We start from the raw sequence: 27,634 nt of genomic DNA, 5'->3' as shown, positions 1-27,634 counted from the left end.
TTGTGTTTATGTTATCTTGTCTATATATATGTTCCACGTTGGTGTGGGAGAGGATGTGTAAAGGCTTTGCCTGTCAGTATCCAATTCCCTTTCATAATGATTATTATCAATAACATATTTGAAATGAAATGAAATACTTGTTGTTATGATTTGAGTAATCCTACTTTCCATAGCTAACATTGATGTGTAAATAGTAAAGTTAAGTATTTACTTTAGTATTCTCTCTAGTCAACAAACCACAATTAGGTCTTTAAAATGAAAACCTGGAATGATATCGTTGTTCTTTAACCAAGAAAATATGTCAGTTATACTTTTATTGATACAGTTTTTAATGATTTTTTTTAATAACCTTTAATAGAGACATATAATACTAACTTTGTTAGTTAGGTCAATACGTTATATATGGACCTGTTCAGATTATATTGACCGAGGAAGAAGTATTGACTGACTGAAAGTCCTTAATTTATATATTACATATGTCCAGAAAATAGTGTATTTGAATTTGAATTTGAAATACTGAGGATGGTCTACCTCAAGAATAGATGACCTTATCTGTATTTGGCAAAACCTTTCGGAATTTGGGGGCCTCAATGCTCTTAAACTTCGTACTTTATTTTGGCTTTTTCAACTTTTATTATTCGACCGTCACTGATGAGTCTTTTGTAGACGAAAGCGAAAACGCAATTTTAATCTATGATGAGTTTATAATAGTAGATAGACTGAGAACCTTTATGGGAGGTTTACGGCTAGCTATAAAACCAGGTCAAAATTTATAACCATCACTGATTTTCTTCGGAAAATGCCTGTACCAAGTCAGGAATATGACAGATGATTTCCATTCGTTCTGTTGGTTGATAAATTCTAAATTTTGATTTTGTCAGTTTTTATGGACTTTTTCCTTAGATTTTTTTTTGTTATACATTTTGACGGTAGCAAAACTGTTCATCAAAATAAAATCTACAAATTAGTTAACATTGCTGAAATAGTTAATTGAACCCTTAAAGGAGCTGTTGCCCTCTGAAAGATTAATTTTACCCATTTTTAAATGATCCTCAATACAATATCGACAAAAATGGCACTAAGTAAGATGGACATAGGATATTGACTAAGTTAGTATACTATTCTCACATAAGATTTAAAACAGCAACATAATTATTTGCAATAAAAGTAAAATAAATATCAATATGGCATATTTTACGAGGTGAGCGATTCAGACTCTTGTGAGCCTCTTGTTTAAGCATATCTCGTTAAAAATATAAATTTTCCGGAATTAATATGTCTGATATCCGACTTCAAAATTAGACACCAATGTCACGTGACCGCACTTGTTTTGGTAACATGGCCGACAAATTTTCCAATCTTCTCTTTCTCAAATTTCACAACAATGATGATTCAGCATTGAAAAATCATAGAGGAAACTCGGAGACATAAATTCTATTTATCTTTTATCGATTCCGTTATTAACCGGAAAACATGTCAGGTAAAACATATTTAGATATTTACTGGAAATATGTCCAAAAAAATATATATTTTACCGAAACACGGAGTGAACATTGCACAACTCATTTGCCTTCTGTCATAAAAGAACGGCGATTCATTGACTCCAGTTTATATTCATTAGAAGTAAACAAAGTTACAAAATTATTAATTTCATTAAAAAGTGCAATTAAACACCATGTAAATCTACTTTTAATGATAGGTTTATCATTTTTTTTTAGATTAGATATAATTTAATATGAGACAGGTGCTATACATGAAGAACTCCTTAGGGGACAACCATTTGATTCTTGGGGGGAAGGGGCTTGGCAGATTTTGGAAATGAATATTCTGTCCCCTATTGAGGGGAAATAAATAATCTTGCCTATCACACATGAAATAAAATATATAATGTACAAAATATTTTTGGTGCGCTTTGCTTGCCACATTTTCAAAGGTATCCAATAGTTACAGAACAGCCAGAAAAAGTTCATCAGACGCATAAAATTTATAAATTTATAAAAAAGGGGGGGGGGGTTTCCCCTCCTTTCCTCCTTTTGACATGAAATCTTCTCCAAAAAAATATGACTGGCCACACTCGCTCAGGCACCTGTTTTTGTCAATGAGGGGTTTACTATCCACACTTGTACAAAAAATCACAATATAGCTAATGAAAATTTTCTATGTGTTCGGTTCAACCGATATTTTCTAAAATTTCCTTGCATTTCTCATGAATGAACACACATCAGTCTGCCGGTAATTGATTTATCTTTACAATAAAACATGTTTCACATACCTTGAGAATACCCCTCTAACAGAATAACACACTTGTGACGATAATTATTGACCTTTTTCCAGACCATTGAATTTCTTATTCCTCAACTTCCGGTAAACTTTGGTTTTGTAGGAAGTAAAACCACCCCATGGTTATATCCTTATTTAACCTGGTCGTTCTAGTAAGATTTTTAGGCGTATCTTAATCCAACTGGGAACTAGTTATTATTTTTCAAAAAAAGTGACTAAGCGTTGATGGGACTGGCAAAACTGTCTTACATGCAGCACCCAATGTCTGACAGGAAAAAAAAATTATCTGCCTCTCTGCGAAAGTTAAATTACTTAAGGGGGTTAAAAAGTTGATTCTGAGGGGGAGCAAGGGCAGTATTTGTATCAATTTGTTGACGAGCAGAAAATAAATATTCTGGCCCTGGTTTGAGTGGAAATAAATATTCTGGTCGCCTTTTTGTTGGAAATAAATATTCTGACCTCATCGAATTTGCCAGGCCTCCCCCTCAGAATTAAATGGTGGTTACCTTAAGGTTATTGATGTTTTACTTATCAAACTTTTCAGCTAGGACTAATATATTATATGTAAGGGTAATAGTCCCAGTTTTCAACAAGTTCAGTGATCAGTAATACAATTTTGCAAGAATCGTATATACATGTTCTACAAATACAAATTTGCAAATATCAAATGCTCTGCACATGCAAAATTGCAGGAAACTCAATGCTCCTTTAGGCCCAAATAATTAGGGGGAACATTTTTTTTTTCTGTACCCCATATTATATTATAGAAAATCCATTCTGTGCTTTCATTTCAAGTACTAATTATTTGTTTAAAAGTACTTTGGTGATACTAACTCAAAACCATGTGAGGAGGTAGATATATTTTTTCATACTTTGATTGCCTGTTGTTGCTTCGCATCACAGTGCGGAGCTATTAGTTTCAGTCGATAACACGCCATCTGGAAATAATTATTTATCACATATAGATTCTGATTGGTTGCTTTATGATGCGGCTGAGATACAGCAACAGCTATTGGCTTAAATGAAAAAATTACAGACTTTTCTCGTCTCAGGATAAGACATCAAATGCCGTAAAATTAACTGTGTGTATTTCAGTTCCGATCAACTGTCATTAATTCATGTTCGTTTTATTATGCATATATTGCACACTGAAATTCAATGTTGAAATATCAATTATTAATATGTGTTTATCTGTTTTGTTAATCTGCAATATGCACGTTTTGTTTTGCTAAACAATGTTCCTATACAATGTTTACAAAAATGCATTATCTGTATTTTATAACTTCTGCCAATCTAGACACACCTCCAGAGTCGTGTCTATTTGTAAATGTTTTAATTTTCAACAAGTAAAGTGAACAGAATTTTAAAAGCATAGGTGTATAACGAACACTCTTAAAGTAGAACAACATCATTTTCACTGAAACTAAATATTTATTGCTGTTTACAATTATATGTTATTAACATACCTAAACATTCATATATAGCTTACTGTTCGGTGTGAGCCAAGGCTCCGTGTTGAAGACCGTACTGTGACCTATAATGGTTTACTTTTATAAATTTTTACTTGGATGGAGAGTTGTCTCATTGGCACTCATACCACATCTTCTTATATCTATATATATCTAAATAAATTATATACAGAACTAGCAATCAAAATCGCAAGTCAATGACTAGCTGAAAGAACTAGAAAACCACACTCCACAAAAACACATTGACAACTAAACACTAGACAGCCAGTTTAAAATTTCAGAAAAGTTCATCGGCTTAATATACATGTATATACAAATATTGATATTCCAAGTCTAAGACATCCATTTTATATCAATCAATATGTAAAAATACCACATTTCCAATTTTTGTATGCATTTTATTTCATAACTAAAATTGATAATAAATAGCACAACTTCATAAATAAGACAAATTTAAATTTTTATACAGACCGCTAGACTTAAAAAGGGCTTTTCTGAACTATTTATATTTCCTTTCGCCTTGCTTAATTCATCACTACAATCTAGTAAGGATCTCTTATCAGACTTTTGTGTAAGGCATGTTTCAACTTGGTTACTCAAATAAGAAAATCAACTGTTTATCCCTCAAAAATAGCGGCAAAGGGAAATAACTCAAACTAAAATTAAGGCATTTGAAACCTATCTATTGCTACTTCTACAATATTTTTATTTCTATCAGAATCACAAAATCATTACAACTATTTTCAGAGCTTGTGTTTTTATACGACCGCAAAAAAATTTTTGTGGTCGTATATTGGTATGACGTTGGCGTCGCCGTCGTCGTCGTCGTCCGGCGTCGTCGTCCGGCGTCGTCCGAAGACACATTGGTTTTCGCACTCTAACTTTAGTTTAAGTGAATGGATCTTTATGAAATTTTACCACAAGGTTCAATACCACAAAAGGAAGGTTGGGATTGATTTTGGGGGTTATGGTAATAACAGTAAAGGAATTAGGGGCCAAAAAGGGGCCAAAAATAAGCATTTTTGTAACTTCCAGACATAACTTGTGTGTTAGTGTATGGATCTCTCTGACATTGTACCACAAGGTTCCATATCACTAAAGGAATGCTGGGATTGATTTTGGGGGTAATTGCCTCCAAATTTTAGGAATTAGGGGCCAAAAAAGGGGCAAAAAACAAGCATTTTTCTAGTTTCATGACAATAACTTGTGTGTAAGTGTATGGATCTTTCTGAAATTGTACTACAAGGTTCCATATCACAAAGGGAAAGCTGGGTTTGAGTTTGGGGGTAATTGCCTTAAACGTTTAGGAATTTGGGGCCAAAAAGGGGCAAAAAAACACATTTTTTTCTAGTTTCCAGACAATAACTTGTGTTCAAGTGTATGGATCTCTCTGAAATTGTACTGCAAGGTACCATACCACAAAGGGAAGGCTGGGATTGAGTTTGGGGGTGATGAATCATAATGGGGGTTCAAAAAATTTTGGGGGGGGATTTATTTTTTTTTCCTTTTTTTTCTTTTTTTCCTTTTTTGTTTCTTTTAAAATTTTCCATTTTAAGTTGGTTATTTCTGATTTATATTTAAAATCAAATAATAATGATATGGTAGGAGATACACACCAAACAGGATGTGTAAATTATTATATAATAAGTATTGTGCAATAGCAAGAAATTTTCAATTGCACAGTATTGCACAATAGCAAGAAATCTTCAATTGCACAATATTGCGCAATAGCAAGAAATCTTCAATTGCACAGTATTGCGCAATAGCAAGAAATATCCAATAGCACAATATTGCGCAATAGCAAGAAATTGTCAATTGTACAGTATTGCGCAATAGCAAGAAATATTTAATAGCACAGGATTGTGCAAAAGAAGATACTTCCTATAAATTGCTTATTTCTTGACCAATTTCAATGGGGTTTTATTCTTGATTTCATGGGGTTCTTTAATATGCTGAATCTAACCGTGTATTTAGTTTTTGGATTTTGGGCCCCGTTTTTAAATTGGTCCACATTGAGGTCCAAAGGGTCCAAAATTAAACTTTGTTTGATTTCATCAAAAATTGAATTATTGGGGTTCTTTGATATGCCGAATCTAACTGTGTATTTAGATTCTTAAATTTTGGTTCCGTTTTCAAATTGGTCTACATTAAGGTCCAAAGGGTCCAAAATTAAACTTAGTTTGATTTTAACAAAAATTGAATTCTTAGGGTTCTTTGATATGCTGAATCTAAACATGTATTTAGATTTTTGATTATGGGCCCAGTTTTCAAGTTGGTCCAAATCGGGGTCCAAAATTAAACTTTGTTTGATTTCAACAAAAATTGAATATATGGGGTTCTTTGATATGCTGAATCTAACCATGTATTTAGATTTTTGATTTTTGGGCCCCGTTATCAACTTTGTCCACATTGAGGTCAAAAGGGTCCAAAATTAAACTTTGTTTGATTTCATCAAAAATTGAATTATTGGGGTTCTTTGATATGCCGAATCTAACCGTGTATTTAGATTCTTAATTTTTGGTTCCGTTTTCAAATTGGTCTACATTAAGGTCCAAAGGGTCCAAAATTAAACTTAGTTTGATTTTAACAAAAATTGAATTCTTAGGGTTCTTTGATATGCTGAATCTAAACATGTATTTAGATTTTTGATTATGGGCCCAGTTTTCAAGTTGGTCCAAATCGGGGTCCAAAATTAAACTTTGTTTGATTTCAACAAAAATTGAATATATGGGGTTCTTTGATATGCTGAATCTAACCATGTATTTAGATTTTTGATTTTTGGGCCCCGTTATCAACTTTGTCCACATTGAGGTCAAAAGGGTCCAAAATCAAACTTTGTTTGATTTCATCAAAAATTGAATTCTTGGGGTTCTTTGATATGCTGAATCTAACCATGTATTTAGATTTTGGATATTGGACCATAATAGGTGAATGTCCAATTTAAAATTTTTAAGTTCTTAGACCACATTCAATCTGTGTTAGAAACCTATGCTGTGTCAAATATTTAATCACAATCCAAATCCAAAGCTGTATCAAGCTTGAATGTTGTGTCCATACTTCCCCCAACTGTTCAGGGTTCGACCTCTGCGGTCGTATCAAGCTGCGCCCTGCGGAGCATTTTATTTAACATTATATATGTATCCTTATCTGATTCATTTTTAAAAGTTCGATAGTTTCCAGTCTAAATGAAAGTAAATTGGAGCTACAATGTAACAGAGATGTTGAAATTCATCAGTCCTGACTGGCAAATTTTGACAAGGACTGCCAAAAATTGGAGTGATTTATATAATGCATAACTACAGAATATGATACTTAAGCCAAAAGAACTGTAAAAGTCTAAAGAGATTTCAACAACTCTGGCTAATTAAATGAGGGACATTGAAATAGATTTTGGAGTCTCTCTTAAGTGATTTCTATAATTTCCTTGCTTCTTTCAAATTTCATTCAGTAATGTAGGTTTTTTAACAAACAGATAAGATTATAAAAGGTTGTAGAATATCTTCATACGTGAGATGAAAGAATTATTATTAGGCCAGAGCAATTAAATTTCTTGTTCTTCAGACTCCTACTGTCAAAAAAAGTAATGAGAGAACATTTTTTCCAAAATTAAATTTTTCAGATGTGATTTCTTTTAGCCAGCTACAATATTTTTTATTATTATGCCCCCGCCGTAGCGGAGGGGGCATTAAGTTTCACCCTTGTCTGTCTGTACGTCCCAAAGTTGGTTTCCGTTGTCTAACAAGTTTGCCTCAACCAAATTTTATGAAACTTATACACAATACTTATTACCACAAAACACAGATCAAGTTTGAATTTTGGTGGCATCACTTTAACCGTTCTAGAGTTATGCCCCTTTACAAATGGAAAAATTGCTGAATTTTTCGTTTCCGTTCTCTAACTTTAGTTTGTCTTAACCAATTGTTATGAAACTTATACACAATGCTAACTACTACAATATACAGATCAAGCTTGAATTTTGGTGGTGTCACTTTTACCGTTCTAGAGTTATGCCTGTTTACAAATGGAAAAATTGCTGAATTTTTTCGTTTCTGTTCTCTAACTTAAGTAAGCCTCAACCAAATGTTATGAAACTGATACACAATACTTATTACTACAAAATACAGATCAAGTTTGAATTTTGGTGGTGTCACTTTTACTGTTCTAGAGTTATACCCCTTTACAAATGAAAAATTACCGGTACTGAATTTTTGGTTTCCGTTCTCTAACTTAAGTTTGCCTCAACCAAATGTTATGAAACTTATACACAATACTTATTACCACAAAACTCAGATCAAGTACAAATTTGGGTAGCGTCACTTTTACTTTCTTTAGTTATGTCCCTTTATAACTTTATATGATATGCAAGCGGGGGCATCATCTGTGTCCCATGGACACATTCCCCATTTATTAATTTTAAATCAAAATGAATTTAAATAATTGTACCTGTTATATTCAAGCGAACGAGAAAAAAAAGTTTATGTGGTTGATATTTATATTTCTAGATTCATTTTCAGACACATGAACTTAAAATCAATGTATCTGAAACTACTTCCTTTAAATTTTTGCATTAAGATTATGTAGTCCTTGATTTACAGTGAAAAAGGGCACAAGTATGATAGATAGAGAGAACATTTTACAGGCATGTTTAAACTCGCATTAATATAGCTAAAACACCAAAATAATCATTGATGCAATTTCTGCACAAAAATTTCCAGGTGATTGATTCAGGATCTTAGGGGCCTCTTGTTTACCTAACCATTGATACTCGCTTATTAGTCAGTAATGTATGTACTACAATGTAGCTTATATAGGAGAGATCTATATCTAGCACCAGGGACATCCAGGGTAAAAATTTTTAAGTCTAAAGTCAAAGAAAAGCTGATGCAAGTCCTCTGATTCGAAAATATACAACCATTAAGATATTTTTTATTTCCAGTTTTTCATATGTTTCTCTCATACATATTCATGCACATCTTCTTTAATATCCCTTCCTTTTCAAAATGTTCTTTTTCAACCAACAGAATCAAATATAACATTAATTAGTGTTTCATGTGAAGAAGCAATATGTTCATACATTTTGTGTGTAACTTCATTTTGTGTATTGTCTGTTACATACATGTTATTGTCAGTTAGCCAGGTGGCTTTGTTTTGTGTTGATTCCTTTGGAAATATATACTATGTACATGTAGAAATGCCTCCTTGAAAACCGCCGAAACAATTAAAATATGTTTAATGGAAAAGCTATTAGTTAGATCTGCAGAGTTGTCAAAATGTTATTGCTTTAATGTCCACCAGCTAAATCTTGAATACATTGATCTAAGTAGATCTACCTGTGCTGTGATTAAACTATATTTTTCCCACTTTAGTTCCTTTTTCAGTGTACATGTAATTTATATAGTTTTCTCATCACCATGAAGATTTATTTAAGCTTATTTTACTTTCAGGTAGTTTTGAAGTTGCTGACTCTTATGATAATGGAATGTCAGATAGCCTACCCCCTATTGACTCTCATAGGGTACATGTACCAGGGTCACTTAGTGATTTTGATATAGACGATTTAGACTCGACTCAGAATATGTACGAGAAATATTTTAATAGCTCACCTCATTCTTTGTCTGGAAGTGAAAGAGAGTTCGATAATGTAGATGCAGAAGAAGCAATCAAATTGTTGCGGAAACCATTTCAGATTCTAAATCCTGGTCACCATGTTGGTCGTCGCCATTCTGAACATGGTAACATTAGTTTTCTTCATTGCCGACATGTCTTGGGCATTGGTAAACAATACTTGGAGCTGCGCAAGATCCTTGAAGAAAGAGCAAGACTTGAATTCTTACGTGATTGTTTGTTTAGAATAAAATCTGTTTCAACTTTTGTTAAAGATTTAGAGAATTTAGTCCAGCTTGAATACAGAACATTGTATGGAATAACACACAACTGTTTGACTGAAGCTCCAATGAGTAAATTATACTGTTTGAATGGTCTCTGTGAAGATTTACGTGTCCATGTTGGACACTGGAATACCATTAAACAACGTCTTCACACTAGCAAATGGCTTTTACCAATTTTGGGCCGTCTCTATATCGATGTTGAACATATCAGAGAAAAACTATTCCAGTTGTACAACAATGCCATCTACTGGATGGAAAAGTTAATTATGATTGGCTTAAAAGTTTTTGCCCATGGTTCATATTCTAATTTAACCCATGAGATCTTGTGGAATGTAACAAGGGGACTTGAAGATTTTAACAATATTTTGAATGGGCTGCCTAAAGCTCGTGGGAAGACATATTTCATAAGGGAACTTTTTAGTAAACAGGAAAAAATATTAATTCCAAGTGCAGCTCTTTCCAATCTCTCACGTCATGCTGGCATCAGCGTCAAAGCCATACCTTTCATCAATGTCATGAACATTTTGGCAAGTGAAAGAGCTAGATATGCAGCTCATCAGACACACAGATTCTTCACAGCCAATGACGATTTCATGAGAATCTTGTTTTCTGGTAAACTTCCTTTGTACGTTTGGAATGACGAGGTACAGAGGCGTCCAATGTCCGCCATACCAGGACTGGACACATCTGATTATCACACTGCCACAGGAAGTACAACCAGTATCAGTGGTGCCGTTTTAAAAGTTGGGTCAATCAAGGCACCTGATTTATCTAGTGAACCTCCTCCATTATCAACATTTTCTCAAAATGAACAAACTTTTGCTGAGGCATTTCTTCAAATTGTTTGTCATTCTACACACATATTACGTAAAAGTGAGAGTCATTCTAAAACAAAGCACAAAACCAGTCGCACAATCAGCAAATTGGATTCTGACAGACCACCAAAAGGTCCAGATACACCAGTGCTATCAAGAACAGATTCTAAACGAAAGACAGTTTCTTGGGGTGATAGTGCAGACAGTTCCATAAAAGATCAACTAGTCAAAAAATATTTGGATGTTTTATGGAAAGAATTTGGAAATGCTTTAGAGTTGTGTTTCTATGAACATGATTGGGGAGCAAGAGAACATGGACATGATTATTTTAGTCTTGGAAGCATTGTCATTTGTAATACTACATTGATAGCCATCGTTAGAAGTATGATGGAAAATGCTGGCTTAAAGGGTAAGTTAAAATACTTATGACCATTTTTCTGCCTAGCCCAAAAGGCCATTATGAGTAATGATGAGTTACTACCAACACTTAGTGTCTGTTGTCTGTAGCCTAGTAATTCCTTGTACAAATATATACAATGTAATATACTATGCTATAGCAAGGATTGAACATGCAACTTACACTGTAGTTTACTAGTCATGTACTTTGCTAAATCAATTGTATGTCCCATGCTCGTAAGTAGAGGGGGTTTATTTTTTTAACTGTTTGATTGTTGCCACCTAGAATTCGCTAGAAAGAAGTTGGGGTGTGGGATATTGGAGCTTCCTGACAAAGCTTCTTTAATCAAAAACAGTTCCCAGTTGTTATCTTGGTTGTCTAGACCCTTTGGTCCTCAGAGAGAAAATTTATATTTTATGGATTTTTATTGAAATGTCATTCCATAGTTTATGGAACTTTTAAAAGTCAGATTTAAGGCAATTTTTCACATGTCCCACACTATTAAACTTGAATATCATTTGATCAATTTACTTCAAAAATTTATATTGTTGTAAAGGGTATCTGACATGTCTGATTGTCAAAAGAAACTTTTATATTTTGATTCACATCTTTGTTTTAAGACTCCCACATTTTTTATTTTGAAAATATTTTAATCTATTATTAGATTAATTGCTTTTTAAATAATGTCCAAAGTTCTATGTATGGGTAATGTAAGAAATATAAGTATGATGTTTTTTTTATTTGAACAGATTTATTTCCACCGAGCTCTGTACCATCATTATTGGCAACAGCACGGAAACTTCATGTTATATCAGCTTTATCGTCATGGGATTCATGTGAGTACAATGTATAAAACAACGATTCAGTCTAAGAACTAATTTTGATCAGTTGTATGAATTTCAAATATGATATATATTGTATAGATGTATTTAAATTTTTTGAACACCCCGAAATAAAGATGACGTCATGATAGTGTTAATACTTGTAAATAGTTTCTTACATTGTATTTCAATTTTGTATTAGACATGTATACATACAATGTACAGAGAAAGTCCTTTCATGTTTCAAATTATTTAAAAGATATAAAGAAAATATTTTGACTTTTTAATTTACTTTTTGTAATAAATATCCTTACGGGATTGAACATTTAAATATGTGCATGTTATTAGAGAATTGCCAATTATTAAAGAAACAATTTCTAAAAATACATTGGTAATTTCATTACATGACTAAAGGAAACTTACATTTTTTAAAAGATCTCTTTGTTTTGTTTTAACAAAAACAACATTAGATATTTGATAATACGTTTTTTTTGTGTGTACAGAATTGGTTATTTTATATCTCTAATCATGCTAATGAAAAATATTGCATAAATTATATAAATTTCTCTTTTGTAAGCAATTTATTTTCTGTCAATTTACTAACAGTTGATTTAACAAACTGAAAAATAGCTTTGGTATATATCCCTATACACTTAAAAAAAAAAGTGTTAAGAGTGTAAAGATTGAAAGTATATATATTTTTTTTAGCTTTGCATCTCTAACACTGTTTACATTTGTGTTCATGCAGGAGTTTTAAGGTACAGCAATTCAAACATTAAAAAAAAAAAAAATAAGTTAAAGTTATTATTGCAACCTTCAACTTTAATGTCATTTATCTCTGACATTGCAAAGGCAATATTCAAATGATAATACCTTTCAATTCACAGTTATAAAAATGTACTTGTATGCCATTTATCACATCAGATGTTCAAATTTGATAATCCTAGGCCTGGAGCTACAAATATTTAGCTAAATTATGTAGTAAGTGAATGTCCTTGCAAGTAATATGTTCCTTACTATAAGTGTTTTTTTCATACAAACAAGAAGGGGTACAAACGTATACTTCAATGAGACAGCAAACCATTGACACAAAAAAACTAAAACAATTTTAGAGACAGACACACAATAACAAATTTAGACAGATGTCTGCATTGTACACTGTAGATACAGTAGGTCAGATAGTCCTCAGTTTAGGGAAGGTGTTAATTTTTTATGACACTTTCAAAGATCTGCCAACATGAAATTCCCTATAGGTGAAAATATAAAGATATAACTTAAGCCAACCATGTATGATCATGTATGTAACTTACATAGTTCATACAAATGAACAATTACAGAATATGATATAAACATAAGAAAACATACCGGTATATAAATTTAAGTTCCTCTCTGTTTATTTATTTATTGAAATACTAAACAACTACCTTGAATTGATATTGTATTAATTAAGATTAAGATTGTTTCTATATTTAGGTCTGTGTGAAGCCTTAGGAAACAGACTATCAGACAAATGTTACCCTTGTCCCCTGGCCTCAGGAGATTACAGTACAAGGACAGGGATGTTATTAAGAGACACATATCAACCTTTGTTTAGTATACTACAAGAAAATATGAAAGATCTGTCCGAGTCTGGGAGAGGTAATTTGTAGATTAAGTAAATGTCAAACCCTTGCCTGTGATGTTTTTTTTACTTGTGTACATTTTTTGTAAATTGGAAAAAATGATATTTTATTAACAGAAAAGAATTTTATTAAAGATATAAATAACTTCCATTTTTCTATAGAAGAATACAAGAACAAAATTCAAAAATCTTGAATCTTCTCTACACCGGTTAACTTATAAATAGAAAACTAAATGTTTGTACATGCTTATATTTTGATTAAATTGAAATTTCTTTTAGATTCCAGTGTGTTAGTACCAAAACAGGACCTAGATCTATGTCATGTGACTAGTGTAATTTGTCGTCTGCTGGCCAATTGTCAAATGTCACACATGTGGTGCTTGCAAAAAGCGAATACCTTTTTGTCCAGCTGGGCAGTAGGGAACTTCTTGTTGATCTCACAAACTGATCTGAAGGTAGATATAGTATTGACTTAAAGAATAATTTTGAAATAATGGCCTACATCTAATTTATACTCTTTTATATGATTATGGGTGAATGAGTCTGAATAGATATTTGGTGAAGTATTGTTAATATTTGATAATCAAACAAATTAATAAATATGTAAAATGGTAGAAGACATCAACTGTAAAATGTTCTCAGCAGGTATTTTTCTATGCACAAAATTCCTTGAATTTATAATTTTGTAATATTCATAAAATCAATATTTGTACCATTGAAAACTAACTTAAAACTTTAAACATTAATGCAGTGTTTGTTTTACTAAAATGTGGAAAAACATAGAACAAATATTGACTTTGCCGACAGTTATTTTAAATATCCTTTTCATTCATGATTATATGAGAGCATTTTAATGTATCCTGTATAAATTATGATATTAAAAAAAGTATCTTCATTTGAAAAAAAAAATGGGATTTGCTTGGGATAAGTGCATAGCAATTTTCAATACATTTTGCCTGATATAGACATGAATCCCATCAAAATGATTAAAATCGAAAAATATAAAGTTTACTTTTCATTGAAGGTTTTAGCAGATGAAACCAAGAAGTCACTTTATCAGGCACATACATTTAGTGGAAAAAATATAAGTCGTCATAAACTATGGGAACAACAGATGATTTCATACCTTACTGATGTCACCAAACACTTGGCTGAAACTAATGAACAGATGCAGGTATTGAATCATATATTGTCTGCTCATGTAAAGTGTTCATATGAGGTTTTTGTTGTGAAAAAAAATTATTTCTATATTATTATCAACACTCTTTAGGCTTAACTTATAGGATGACATGGTCATCTAAGCTAAGTGTCTCAGTCAAAGATGTTTTGTTGGCTTCTTTGATTATTTGTTTAATCATCCTAAATGTGAAAAATCTCTTCATACTTACTTTTGTGAAAATAGATCATAATTGTACAAAATTATCTCAAATTATCTTGCATCTCAAATGTGTTACATTATATACTCTGTTGGAAATTATTGATTTCATAAAGTAATCAATCAGATTCAGATAAACATTTTTTGGAATAAAAGGGGACTGGAACCTTTTGAAGGCTGTATTTATTAGAACCATCTGCCCACATACTAGATATTCTGTAATTTTCTGTATAAAAAATGCTCAGCAATACAACTAACTGAACTATTTGTCTACTTGATCCCTACAAAATAACAAAAATGGGTATCTCATTGTGCATAGATTCCATTATCCTTCAAAGTATATTAATTTCAGTATAATGAAAATTAATGATTTTACGAGCTGTCATAATCAATTGTTTTTGACACGATGGCTGCTTTTTTCTTGATGATAAAAATTCATTATTTCACTAGAGACATTTCTAGTGATATAGAAAAAGTACCTGCTTCAAAAAGAAATACAGTTTTTCTTTCAAAATTTAAAGACTTTGTGAATCTTTCTTGTAGTTCTACAACATATCAATAATTATATCTTTCACAGAACCTGAGTGCAACATCAATGACCCTATTTGGTGATAACTGTAAAAATATGGCAAAGGAGTATTTCCAGAAATCAATGCCTCTTGGTAAAGGATGGAGGAAAAAGGGAACAGGTAATTTTTGTTTACCTACTTCAATATCATTCAATCAGACAACTGTAAAATATGGCTTTTAAAATTCATTTAGATATTAAGATTTGATTCATTATCAGAAATACAATACATTTTATTTTGTGGATTGACAAAAGATATTGTCTCATTCATATAACATAATTGGTTCTACTTGATTTGATTTGTGAAAAATAGATTCCCATTATTTTTATGCTGAAATGGATGCCAATAACGAAATTTATCTATATTTATATTTAGGTAAACAATGAGTTTGTTGTAAGTTTTGAACATTAAAAGCATATATTAACTTTATTCAAAATCAGCCCTCTTATAGCTTTGCCTATGACAGTTATTAGTGAGTCGTCCACATCACAACTTTGTTAATAAGCAACTCCTTAAAAAAAGCTTGACAGAATTCAAGTAAACAAACAGATTTTTCTACAAGACATGGAGATTTGCACATGTTATTTCAATATTTGATAGATTTTGGGTGTCCCATACCAAAACTTGGACTTTTCCATTTCTGCTTTTATTATTGGAGATGTCTTGCAACACACATCTTGGAAGACTCACCCTTTTTTACTCTGTCATTACAGAGGTACCCAAAGAACACAGTGTATACATTGAGCTAGCTTTGGAAACAATATTAGAACCAGTAGTTGATGGTGTCAGTAAATTGAAATTAACATCACAACTCCATGCAATGGCTATGGCAGTGTCAGCAGTCTGTGAAGCATGGAAAAACTTCATTCTAAAAGAGAAAATTAAATTTAGGTAAGTATTCAGTTATATATTGGAAATTATACCTGGTTGGTTCCTAAAAAAATACACAGATAACTATAGATAATTCAGATAAACCTGTAACCCATGACTGATATCAATTTTCATGGAATATTACAAAACTTGAACAGAAGCTTCTACATGATCATCTGAAGAAAAGAAAACAAAATCCAAGTATTTTGCTGGTAAATAGGTTCAGATTTTGTTAGTCAACATTGCATTTTTACACTACAGCTGCAATCGAAGGTGATAAGCAGGGTTCCCCGGAACCCTTTATGAATGTTATATATACATTTTGGATCTACGCTTTGATGGAGGAAAAGTTCCTAAGGTTACCAATGTGATCTCATAATCAATTAAAAATCAATCTAACTAAATTGTATTCTTGACCACTTGATCTTCTGCAAGAAAGATTTTTTACAGTCCATATATATATATTTAATTGACACATTGCAAAAAGATCACCACACATGCTGATTTGTTATACCGCCTTGCAGTCATAAAAAATTTAAGAGTAAGAAGTAAGATTATCGTACTCCAGTTCATAATTCAACCAATCAAAGTACTGATTTCAAACACAAATTTTTTACTCTCAGTATTGAGTCAAATTTTACTATTTTTAATCATTGTTTACTGGTACACAGATATGCATCATTGATTTTCCAGTTACCTTGGTGCCTGTCAGTTAGAACAAGACTATAACTTTACTAGAACCTGGCTTAGTGATAACATTGTAAATGATGATGTCAAACAAACTGTGTTAGAACTGAATGTCTTAAAGTGTTTACATGGTGGTGTATTGTTACTGAAGAAACAACCAATCAGAAGAAGTGGTGGCAGATTTAGGGAATGTTCTATGGACGATCTTAGTAAGTCTTGTGTAGTTTCCAAATTTTTTATGCCCCTGCCGTAGTGGAGGAGGCATTAAGTTTTACCCTTATCGGTCTGTACGTACATCCGGCAGTACATCCCAAAATTGGTTTCCGTTCTCTAACTTTAGTTTGCCTCAACCAAATGTTATGAAACTTATACATAATGCTAATTACCACAAAACACAGATCAAGTTTGAATTTTGGTGGCGTCATTTTTACCGTTCTAGAGTTACGTCCCTTTACAAATGGAAAAATTGCTGAATTTTTCGTTTCCGTTCTCTAACTTAAGTTTGCCTCAACTAAATGTTATGAAACTTATAAACAATGCTTATTACCACAAAACTCATATCAAGTACAAATTTGGGTAGCGTCACTTTAACAGTTCTTGAGTTATGTCCCTTTATAAAGTTATATGCAAGCAGGGGCATCATCTGTGTCCCATGGACACATTCCCCATATATTTATTTTTATGTCCCAGTCACTAGGCCAAGGGGGCATTAAGGTTTACCCTTGTTTGTTTGTGCATCCATATGTCCAGAAATTGGTTTCAATTCTATAACTTAAGTTTGTCTCAACCAAATGTTATGAAACTTATGCACAATGCTTATTACCACCAAACACAGATCAAGTTCTAATTTGGGTGGCGTCACATTCACTGTTCTTGAGTTATGTCCCTTTATAAATGGAAAAATTTGTAAATTTGCCATTTCCATACTCTGACTTCACTTTGCTTCATTCAAATGTCATGAAACTTATACACAGTGCTTATTACCAGTGATATTGTTGTCTTTTTTCAAAACTACCTCTACCCTTTTTTTTGGGGGAAAAATGCATCATTTTTTTTTGGAAATTAGAAAGTTTTGAATAAGAATTAATTGTACTAAAACTTGAATTAGAAGACAAGACTGAACTTAATATAATTGATAAGACAAGTCATAACAATATCACTGATTACCAACAAACACAGATCAGGTTCGAATTTGGTTGCATCACTTTCATTGTTCTTGTACAAATGGAAAATTGCCAAATTTGCTGTTTTGCGCATTCTTAGCACAATTACTTTCAAAGAAAACAAAACGTCAATAGGCTTGAATTAGTACATTGACTCTTGCACATTTACAAGCAGGGCACTCTGTCACATAGACACATTCGTCTTTTATTTAAATAAATTTGCTTAGATTTTATCCTGTGATAGAAGCAATGAGCATCAGGAAAATCATAAGATCTCTGTAATAGAATATTTTATTGTGAAAAGATATGCAATTATTAGTAGTGAGACAGTAGCCTGACAACACATATAGCATTCTAGCCAGGATTTGGCATATCAGTACATAGGTTTTTATTACCAGTAATTTGACATCAGACAATGGCAAACAAGGTGAAATTAATTGGTTTGTCATAATACTATATTCAGGCAATCTTAAATTGAGGTAAAGTAGCATTGATAAATTCAATTTTCCATTAAAACTAAAAACTAGATTTATCTTGTTTAAATAAATCATAGTCATGAACTAAAAGAACCAAACTAGTTATGTGTTAATCATTTTTTAGGTTGCCCAGGAAGTAATAGTACTAGCCCATTAGAACGCCATACGTCATCTGTTGAATACGAGACAAATCCAGATGAGTCAGACATTCAGTATGTGGGTAACATTGATGATTGGTTGTCTCTGAGAGTACAGGGAGGATCTAAAACCTGGAAACTGCCTTTTTGTTTAAATCCTCCTCCAGCAGAGTGAAAGCGTTAGTAATACAGAGAAGTTGATCCTGACCATGGGAATGTACCCTTTTAACGAGAAGAGGAAACAGCTGAATTTTACCATGATAAAAAAAAACATATGGTATAAATTGTATGCCAAAAAAGCATGTGGTACGCATTGTTTAATAAACACACACATGTGGTACAAATGTATTACAGAAAAGCATATTGGGTACTATTCGATAAAAGAATACCTATGGTACAATATGTGTTTAAATGTTTTCACAATAATCAACCCGATATCGTTATGAAACATATCACTTTTTGTGCATTTTTTTAAATTAACCATTTTAATTATGAAATTATCTGAAGCAAATCATGACTAATTGAGGTAAAATTTGTTCTTGTATCTACTATTTTAACTTCCAGGCACCTTTTTATCGGTCAGTTATTTTTTGTTAGTTTGATATATACATGGTATATTGCTTTTACACTACCTTTAAAAAATGATGATTTTAACAGGCTATTTTTTTTCAGTCAAAACCCATATCATATCACTTTATTTTGATGACTTAGACAACAGATATTAATAGTATATCATATCATATCATGACAATATTTATAATGATAGCTCTTTTAATTTATAAAAGCTATGAAATTATATCAAAAAAAACTTTCATAATATATATATTGGTGTTTTGTTATGTTGTAGAACTAGTATACAATCATTTAGTCATAAATCACTTAAGCATTACAAGATACATTACCAATTGTATTTGGGCATTAATATTTATTTATGATTTCGTCACCCAAAAGATTTGTGATAATTTAAACAGTGTTTTATGGAATCTGTACCATTGACTATGTAATCGCTTAAAAGCCCAGGATGTAAGCATGACAACCTATATCACTCAGCCACCAAAGCTTTTATATTATGAAAGGCATACTCATATTCTTATCTTAGATCATGAATACTCACGGATCTGGTTTTTGTGCATTTAAATCATAGCTATTTTAGTTGACTTTATTGATAGATAAACATTAAGAGTTTGGGCAAGACATGCACATTTTAGAAACTTTCAATTAATTCTTCGAATGACCTGTGATGAAAATGCAGGAATTTGATGGAATATCTGACTGTGATCAGTTAATCGTTCACTATAAATTATTACTATTCTTATAAAAATCTTCAATAATTGAAGAAAAATTGATTTAAAAAACTAAAATATTACAATTTTAACATTAACATATCTTTGATTCAAGTTGTGTAGTTCCCTCAGTCATGCTATAGACTTAACAGAACATATTCTACAACAGAAATCTGTTATAAATAATGAAGTAGTTTAATGGTCAATTGCTTCACAGTAACTTGTACACATGTTAATCATCATATATGTAATTTGTTATAAAATGTAGTGCTAATGTCCCTAAATATGGTGCTAAATGGATTGTTGAGTGTTGAATATAATAAATAATTATAGTCCGTTAATCGTTCATAGATATTTTTGTAATAGCTAATAATTTGATGATTTAAGTTTTATTAATGATAACATTTCTCATTTTGTTAATCTGTTAGTTATGGATAATAAATCTTCAAGACATGACAAGACAATTTATTACAACTGAGGCACACGTATGGTGCTACAATAGGGTAACACATATATCCCTTTATATTATAGATCAGTTATAAGAACCATCTCTTTATATTATAGTTCAGTTATAGGAACTGTGCATTTTACAAAAAAGTTGTCCAGAAGAAATAACAAAATCTTTTGATTTTTTTTTTTTATTTTGATATCCAATATGTTGCACTTTTTCAATATTTTGGATATTGTTTAAGTTGTGAAAAATTTGTAGTTTAAATTGTCAAATATTTGAAACTGCATTTTAGAATTTATCAAAATAACCAATATTTTATGGAATTTATGATTGATTGTTGATTGATGTTTGCTTAACTTTGCCTCAGCACAAAATGGCTATATCGCGGCAATGGAATTTATGAAAAATAACTTCTGAAAGGATATTTTTCATTTAGATATGGTCATATAATATATGTAAAGGGAAATTATATCTTGTAAAAGATTGTTATTCCTGATGATAAAAAACTCAATTCATCAAAATTTAACCAATAGTATTAGATTGTATAAATTAAATTTATCAGATTTTTTGCATTGAATATTGTAGGATTAACTTATTAAAGTGTGTTATGTATGTGCTTTTTTGGTGCACATCTCATCAAATAACCCATTGGTTTGTCAGTTTGTTAGTCATATTTGTGAACATTTTATGCTAGAATTTTTTTAGTTTGATCATTTTATTTAGCTAGTTATACTCAAAAGAAGAAGCTACCTCGTTTATTAAGACTATCAAATCCATGTCCCCCTACCACCATCACCAAATTCATTTTTATTTTTTTATGATGACATTAGGCTTATCATTAAAATCACATTTGATCGTCTGAGTGAAATCCTCCCTGGTGGACTCTGAGATAAAAAAGTTCAGAAAAACTCATGAGATTTGGTAAATTTTATTCAGAAATTAGCTGTATTTAGAAAAATAAAAAAATTCCTAAACTGGTTAATTTGATGCATGTGCTCTTCATCTGTTCAGGAATTTTTATATAAAACATTTGATTTATTGATTTGAAAACAATTTTTTTTTGTCAAATTTTATTTGATTATGCTTTCTTTAATCACAAAAGATTAAAGTAGTGCCATAGTTCATAATTTAGTATGGAATGAAAATGGCTTTTATAGCTGTGTTTGGCTGAAAACAGTTGGTAAAATTGTGGCCTTACCATACTTTCTCTTTAATTTTAGTTTATTTGTGCATAGATATTATTTGATATAGTTATCAGGTTGTATAAATTGAAGTCTGTCAATTCCTATATATATGTTAGCGGCAATAAGTGAAATTAGGCATTAAGCTTAAATCCTAGGCAATAAGATAACGCCTAGGCAGTAAGCCTATTGCCTAAATAATGTTAGGCATTAGTCTTAAATCCTAGGATTTAGACTTAAATCCTAGGATTTAGACTTAAATCCTGAAAATTATGTCCAGTCATTAATGTTAATGCCTAAACTGAAAATGGGAGAAAATAAAAAGAAATTTATTCGAAGTTAAAATACAGTTTGTACATAATCAAATAAAAAGAACAGAAGTTTGAATATCAATTACATGAAATAAAATCATAAGTAAAATATTGATGTTAAAAATCATTGAATAAATCTCTTAAAATATACCGTATGTAAACTTGTTGGATAGTTGTCTCATCTGCAATCGTACTACATTTCCTTATTTTTATATTGATAGAAACTATGGTATTGAAATTTATTTGTCACCAATTGGCGAAGCTATGGTACACACTATTTTAAAGTTTTATTTTTTTCTGTTAATTCTTTGTTCCTCATCCATGTAGTTAGCATGTCATGAATATTTCCGTTTGACCACTCAGTACTACCCTGTGATAGATGTATTGACTTCCAGTGAACAACAACTAGTTCTGGCCACATAAGAATTAATTCAGATAACCGTAGCTGTAAATTCACGACCTTTGTCACGCCAAATATTGTGAAAACATAAACTAAATTAGAAGCCACCTTTGAAGCACTTTTTGACGTAAGAGCTGTAGTAATATAAATTATTTTTAAGGTGATCTTGGTACACCATAAGAAATTATAGTTTCCATTTTACTTTGATTGGAAATCGATTTAATTAACCCGTCCTGTTCTGTAAAACTGTTTGGATAAAACGTGTTTTACTACTACTCCCTTCCCATGTTACAATTTCCACAAAATGGAAGTAAGAGTACAATGGAATCATGGGAAATGTTTACAAAGCCATTATTAGGTTGTTTAATTCTACGGTCTATAATATTAATAGGCCGCTTTGGCATATTTCTATGTGATTTTTTTCCCAATATACCATACAGTTTCTCTAGTTCATGTTTGTAATATTTGTTTTTCGTAAAGTGTTTTGTTATAAATTAGGCCGTTAGTTTTCTCAATTGAATTGAATTGAGCCTTTTAAAGCCGACCATACAGTATGGGTTTTCTCATTGCTGAATGCCGTACGATTGCCTATAATTGCTTACATCCACTTCATTTGAACTTTAGTGGATGTGTCATGTCAATACACCTTATCGCTATTTGTCCGCCATTACTGGATATCACACAGGTTCCCGTAAAATTTTGACGTCATAAAACAAAATATCTGACGCCACAATGGAAAAGTGATTGTTGTTGACGTCAAAAGTTCAAGCGGCCGGGTCAGCCGGGAATAGCGATAAGGTGTATCATACCACATCTCTTTATTTTTTATTTCCGTGATCATTCTCTTTTACTTTAGTTACCAGTCTTTCAAAACCCCAATGGTAAAAAATATCATACCATTTTAAATTGTAATAGTCTATTATAGTTGCCTTATTTTCTGTTTTTGAAAGTTTAATCTTTGCCAAATGGTCATTGTACTTTTGCTTTAGATATATGATCTTTGTTTTCCCTGATTCAAATTTATATTCCGGAAAGATTCAAGAAATTTGTTGTTGCTTAAATGCTAATAATCTAGATAAAGAAGTGAAACTCAACCATTGAAGAAAAATATCACAAAGAAATACGAGTAATTTTGTTGTGAATACGAAACAATACTAAAAATTGAAGTTCTCTTAAATAAGTTTATATTAATTTTTGAAATATAATTTTAAGATAGTATTTATCAAGAATATTTCAAGGACTGTACATGTATTTGGAAGATAAGCAAAAATCCCAAAGTTCACTTATCGCCTGAAATGATGTTTGGCAATAGGTTGAATAATCATCGTCAGATTTCAGGAAATAAGCTTAATGCCTTGAAATTTCAGGTAATAACTTAATGCCTAGGCGTTAGCTTATTGCCTAGGATTTTAAGCTTAACGCCTAATTTCACTTATTGCCGCTAACATATACATCACCATATACACATATTTAAATGGATGTAATTAAAATTAGACAATACTCATATATGTAATAATATATTTATTTGACAACTAATCTAGTTTTGGTTAAGCTGTGTAAATTCACAATGATGTATTTATGATATAGGTTGAAATATCTCTGTTGCCTTTTTCTGGTAGAATTTAAAGTATATATACTTTCTCTCTAGTGTTAAAACCTAAAGAAACTATAGTTAACTTTGAAATGGACATGCATGTGTGTATACCATACAGTTTGGTAGTGTGACGAGTTAAATTAAATAAGTCTATAAATATATTAAAGTTTATTTTTGGGGACAGGGGAACATATTTTAGATTTTTAATTATGCCATTTTTAGCAGGCATTTTATTGATGTGTCGCGTAAAGGATAAAGTTAAAAGTACAAATTAATGATAGGTATGTCAGATAATGTAGTTATGTCCCTTCTATGGACATCTCCAATAGGACAAATGAACACAACCTCAAAATTATTTGTTGTAGAAAATTAAAACGATGATTATACCGGTAAACTGAGCTTTAACATTTTTCTTTGTTAATTATAAATTGCCATAATTGTTATTGTTTATGTTATTGTAAATATAATATTATGTCCCCCTGTAGTATTTTTATTTACCTTGAATGTTTTATCGATATCAGATCCTCTGAAAATGTGTATTGATCTGGGTATATGAGGGTATGGATGACTTACTGAATAGAAAATAATGGGTAAAATGTGCAGAATACAAGGAAAAAAGTACATAGAATAGAGAAAATAGGCCCTAAAAATGAAAAAAAGAGAATAATGGGGTGCTGAAATATAAAGAATAGAGAATCAGGGTAAAAATAAATAAAGAATAGAGAAAAAAGGTGTAAAAAGATGAAGAACATTCAGACCCTCGTATATGGCAACAATGAAAGTATCACAAACTCAGTATCATTATTTGATATTATTACTGTAATTAATTTAAAGTTATTGAGCTGATATATTGTATCATCATTGCTAGTTTTAAGATGGATTAAAATAACCAACAATTAATAGTATAGGATTTTGTCTCTTGGTATAGTACATAAAAATACTTTCAATTCAGAAATTTGTGCATGCATTTCTTATTATGATTGTTGAACAACTAATCAACAAAAATGTGAAATTAATTATTACAATTTTGGGAAATGCTCCATTCAAATGATGCTATCAAAATTTAAATCTGATTTTAAAAATTTTTTGAGACCTATCCTGTCACAATTTGAAATTTTTTTGAAAACATCCTAAACAAATTCTGTATTTACAGCATCTTCAATTCAATTAAACTGCATATTTATATAAAAATTATTTAAAGTATATAAACATTAAAAAATCCTATCTCTTATAAACTTCAAATCTGAATATGAAAAGATAATTAATAGGTAATATTTATGTAGATTTATATATTTATAATGTCATCTCCAGTATAAGTAGTTTTCTCATGTGGATTATTTTATAATTCCTATATAGAACAGATTTTCTGACTTTTAGCTTTACCTGCAAATATTGAATTGATTTTTGAGTTTTAAGCAGTCTCAGTTTCATTCTAACTGTTTTCATTGTTAATGGCAACCTTTGGATTTAAAAATTTCTCAAAATTGTCCTTTTCAGATATTGAACTTATTTTTTGTGATATGTGTAATGATGTGTTATGAAGTGTGTTTGTGGTTTGCTATGGTTGCTCCACTGGTCACATAATAATTGCCCATTGTTTCTTTCCTTAGTAGCTAGAAGCAGGGACATTCATGTTTTTAATGGACTTGTCAGCATGTTTTCTATGATTTGTGAAGTAGTTACTAAACAACCTATCATATAATTATGATAAAAATCAAAGGTTTTATTAATTTTTAACAAATAATTTAAAAGCTAGACATACTCATACATGTATATTTTTAATAACCCTTAATTTATTGGCAGATCTGTGATATATGTAAACAGTAGTTCTTCCTTTCTCTTACAATGTATTAAATATGTTGAATGATTATTATAAGCACGATTTTATTTTCACAAAATTGAAATTAACAATTGCAACTTGGGTATAGATGTCTTGCCATCTCTACATACAGTAAAGCAGGATTTCTTCGACAATTGTTGCTACAGTTGACTTTTAAAGGTTTTTCACTGGTAGCCCAGTTTGTATAATTGAATTCATACTGCAACTTGAAAAAATGTTCAACCAATGGCTATCTGTAAGACCAAAGCTTCTTTATAAACAATGATATTTTTTTTTATAAGATGTTAAATTCAGTTGTGTTTTTTTATGTCAATTTTGGAAAATGTATTTGATCAGGTAGATTCTTATGTAAAGATATAAAATGAAAGTTGAAATATTTTTCAATGAAAGTAAAAATGTGGCAGCTATTTTATATAAGTTTTAGATAGATCTGTTTTAAAATGCTGCTAAATAATTTAGTAAATTTGCAACAACACTAATTTGCTGTTTTCAACATTTGGATTTAGTTTATATGCAAGAACAACCCTCATGTGTCAGTTGTGGGCACAGTGCATGCTTGAAAAAAAAATGGTATTTTTTGTGTGAAGTGCTATATTGTGAAGATTTATTGTGAATGTTTGTCATGTCACCTTCTCCAGACTGTGTTCTTTATTTTCCAAAATCTGTTAGGTTGTTATTTACATTTTAGAATAAAATTTTAATATCAGTATCACTTTTGTTTTATATAAATATATATCATTCAATGCTAGTGGGTATGATCATCAAACTGATAAAATAATAATATTGACCTATAATAAACACCTATGTCCTTTGCTGCATAAATTCAAACATCTACTAACCGCTTCGGTGGTCTCGTGGTAGAGTGTTCGCCTCAAGTGCGGGAGGTTGTGGGTTCGAACCCCATCCGGGTCAAACCATAGACTTTAAAATTGGTAATTGCTGCTTCTCAGCTAAGCACACAGCATTAAGGAGTAAGAGCAAAGACTGGTCAGCTCAGAGTCAGAATAATGTGTCCGGGTAAGGTGACATGTCTTCCTGCGGACTGTTACCTTGTGAACTAGCACGTTAAAAATACGGATCAGTGTGTCGGTCTAGTACAAAGCAGGGTATATATTCATATTACATTAACATGTTCTCGTCCTGAATATGCATATTAATTTGCAGCTGGACCTTAAGCAGCCATCCATCATCATCATCAAACATCTACTAAAATTACTCAATTCAAAAATTTTCCTTTATAGCTCAAGTGGCCCAGAGGTCAATGTGAGTTATTGTAATCCCTTGGCGTCTGTCATTGTCAACATTTTCAAAGATCTTCTCCTCTGAAACAAATGAACCGACTTCAACCAAATTTCAGGTGAATGATCCTTATGGTATCTAGTAGAAACTTTGTTTTTTTTATTCCAAAACGTACGTCCCAAAATTGGTTTCCATTCTTTAACTTGAGTTTGCCTCAACCAAATGTTATGAAACTTATACACAATGCTTATTACCACAAAACACAGATGAAGTTTGAATTTTGGTGGCGTCACTTTAACCTTCTAGAGTTATGCCCCTTTATAAATGGAAAAATTGCAAAATTTTTAGTTTCCGTTCTATTACTTAAGTTTGCCTCAAGCCCTCAACCAAATGTTATGAAACTTATACACAATGCTTATTACCACAAAACACAGATCAAGTTTGAATTTTGGTGGCCTCACTTTAATTTTTATTTCATTTCTGTTTTATACGGCCGCAAAAAAATTTTGCAGTCGTATATTGGTATGACGTTGGCGTCGTCGGAAGACACATTGGTTTTCGCACAATAACTTAAATTTAAGTGAAGGGATCTCTATGAAATTTTACCATAAGGTTCAATACCACAAAAGGAAGGTTGGGATTGATTTTGGGGGTTATGGTACCAACAGTTAAGGAATTAGGGGCCAAAAAGGGGCCAAAAATAAGCATTTTTGTAACTTCCAGACAATAACTTGTGTGATAGTATATAGATCTCTCTGACATTGTAC

The 27,634-nt window shown here is 31.3% G+C and overlaps 1 protein-coding gene across 1 annotated transcript; it reads left to right on the top strand.

Annotated features, from left to right (window-relative positions):
- Positions 1-1,328: 1,328 nt before the first annotated feature.
- LOC127735386 (uncharacterized) lies at positions 1,329-26,337 on the top strand. The gene is made up of 10 exons (XM_052245551.1): positions 1,329-1,480; positions 9,194-10,861; positions 11,599-11,685; positions 13,144-13,308; positions 13,571-13,746; positions 14,316-14,465; positions 15,244-15,355; positions 15,949-16,126; positions 16,799-17,001; positions 18,556-26,337. Exons 1-10 carry the CDS (start codon positions 1,474-1,476, stop codon positions 18,741-18,743), a joined length of 2,934 nt encoding a protein of 977 aa, XP_052101511.1. The 5' UTR covers positions 1,329-1,473; the 3' UTR covers positions 18,744-26,337.
- Positions 26,338-27,634: the final 1,297 nt, after the last annotated feature.

The sequence above is a fragment of the Mytilus californianus genome, unplaced genomic scaffold (genome assembly GCF_021869535.1).
Source record: "Mytilus californianus isolate M0D057914Y unplaced genomic scaffold, xbMytCali1.0.p SCAF_3, whole genome shotgun sequence".
Classification (NCBI taxonomy): domain Eukaryota; kingdom Metazoa; phylum Mollusca; class Bivalvia; order Mytilida; family Mytilidae; genus Mytilus; species Mytilus californianus.
The sequence above is the reverse complement of the archived record's forward strand: the minus strand, read 5'-3'. Positions and strand labels throughout refer to the sequence as shown.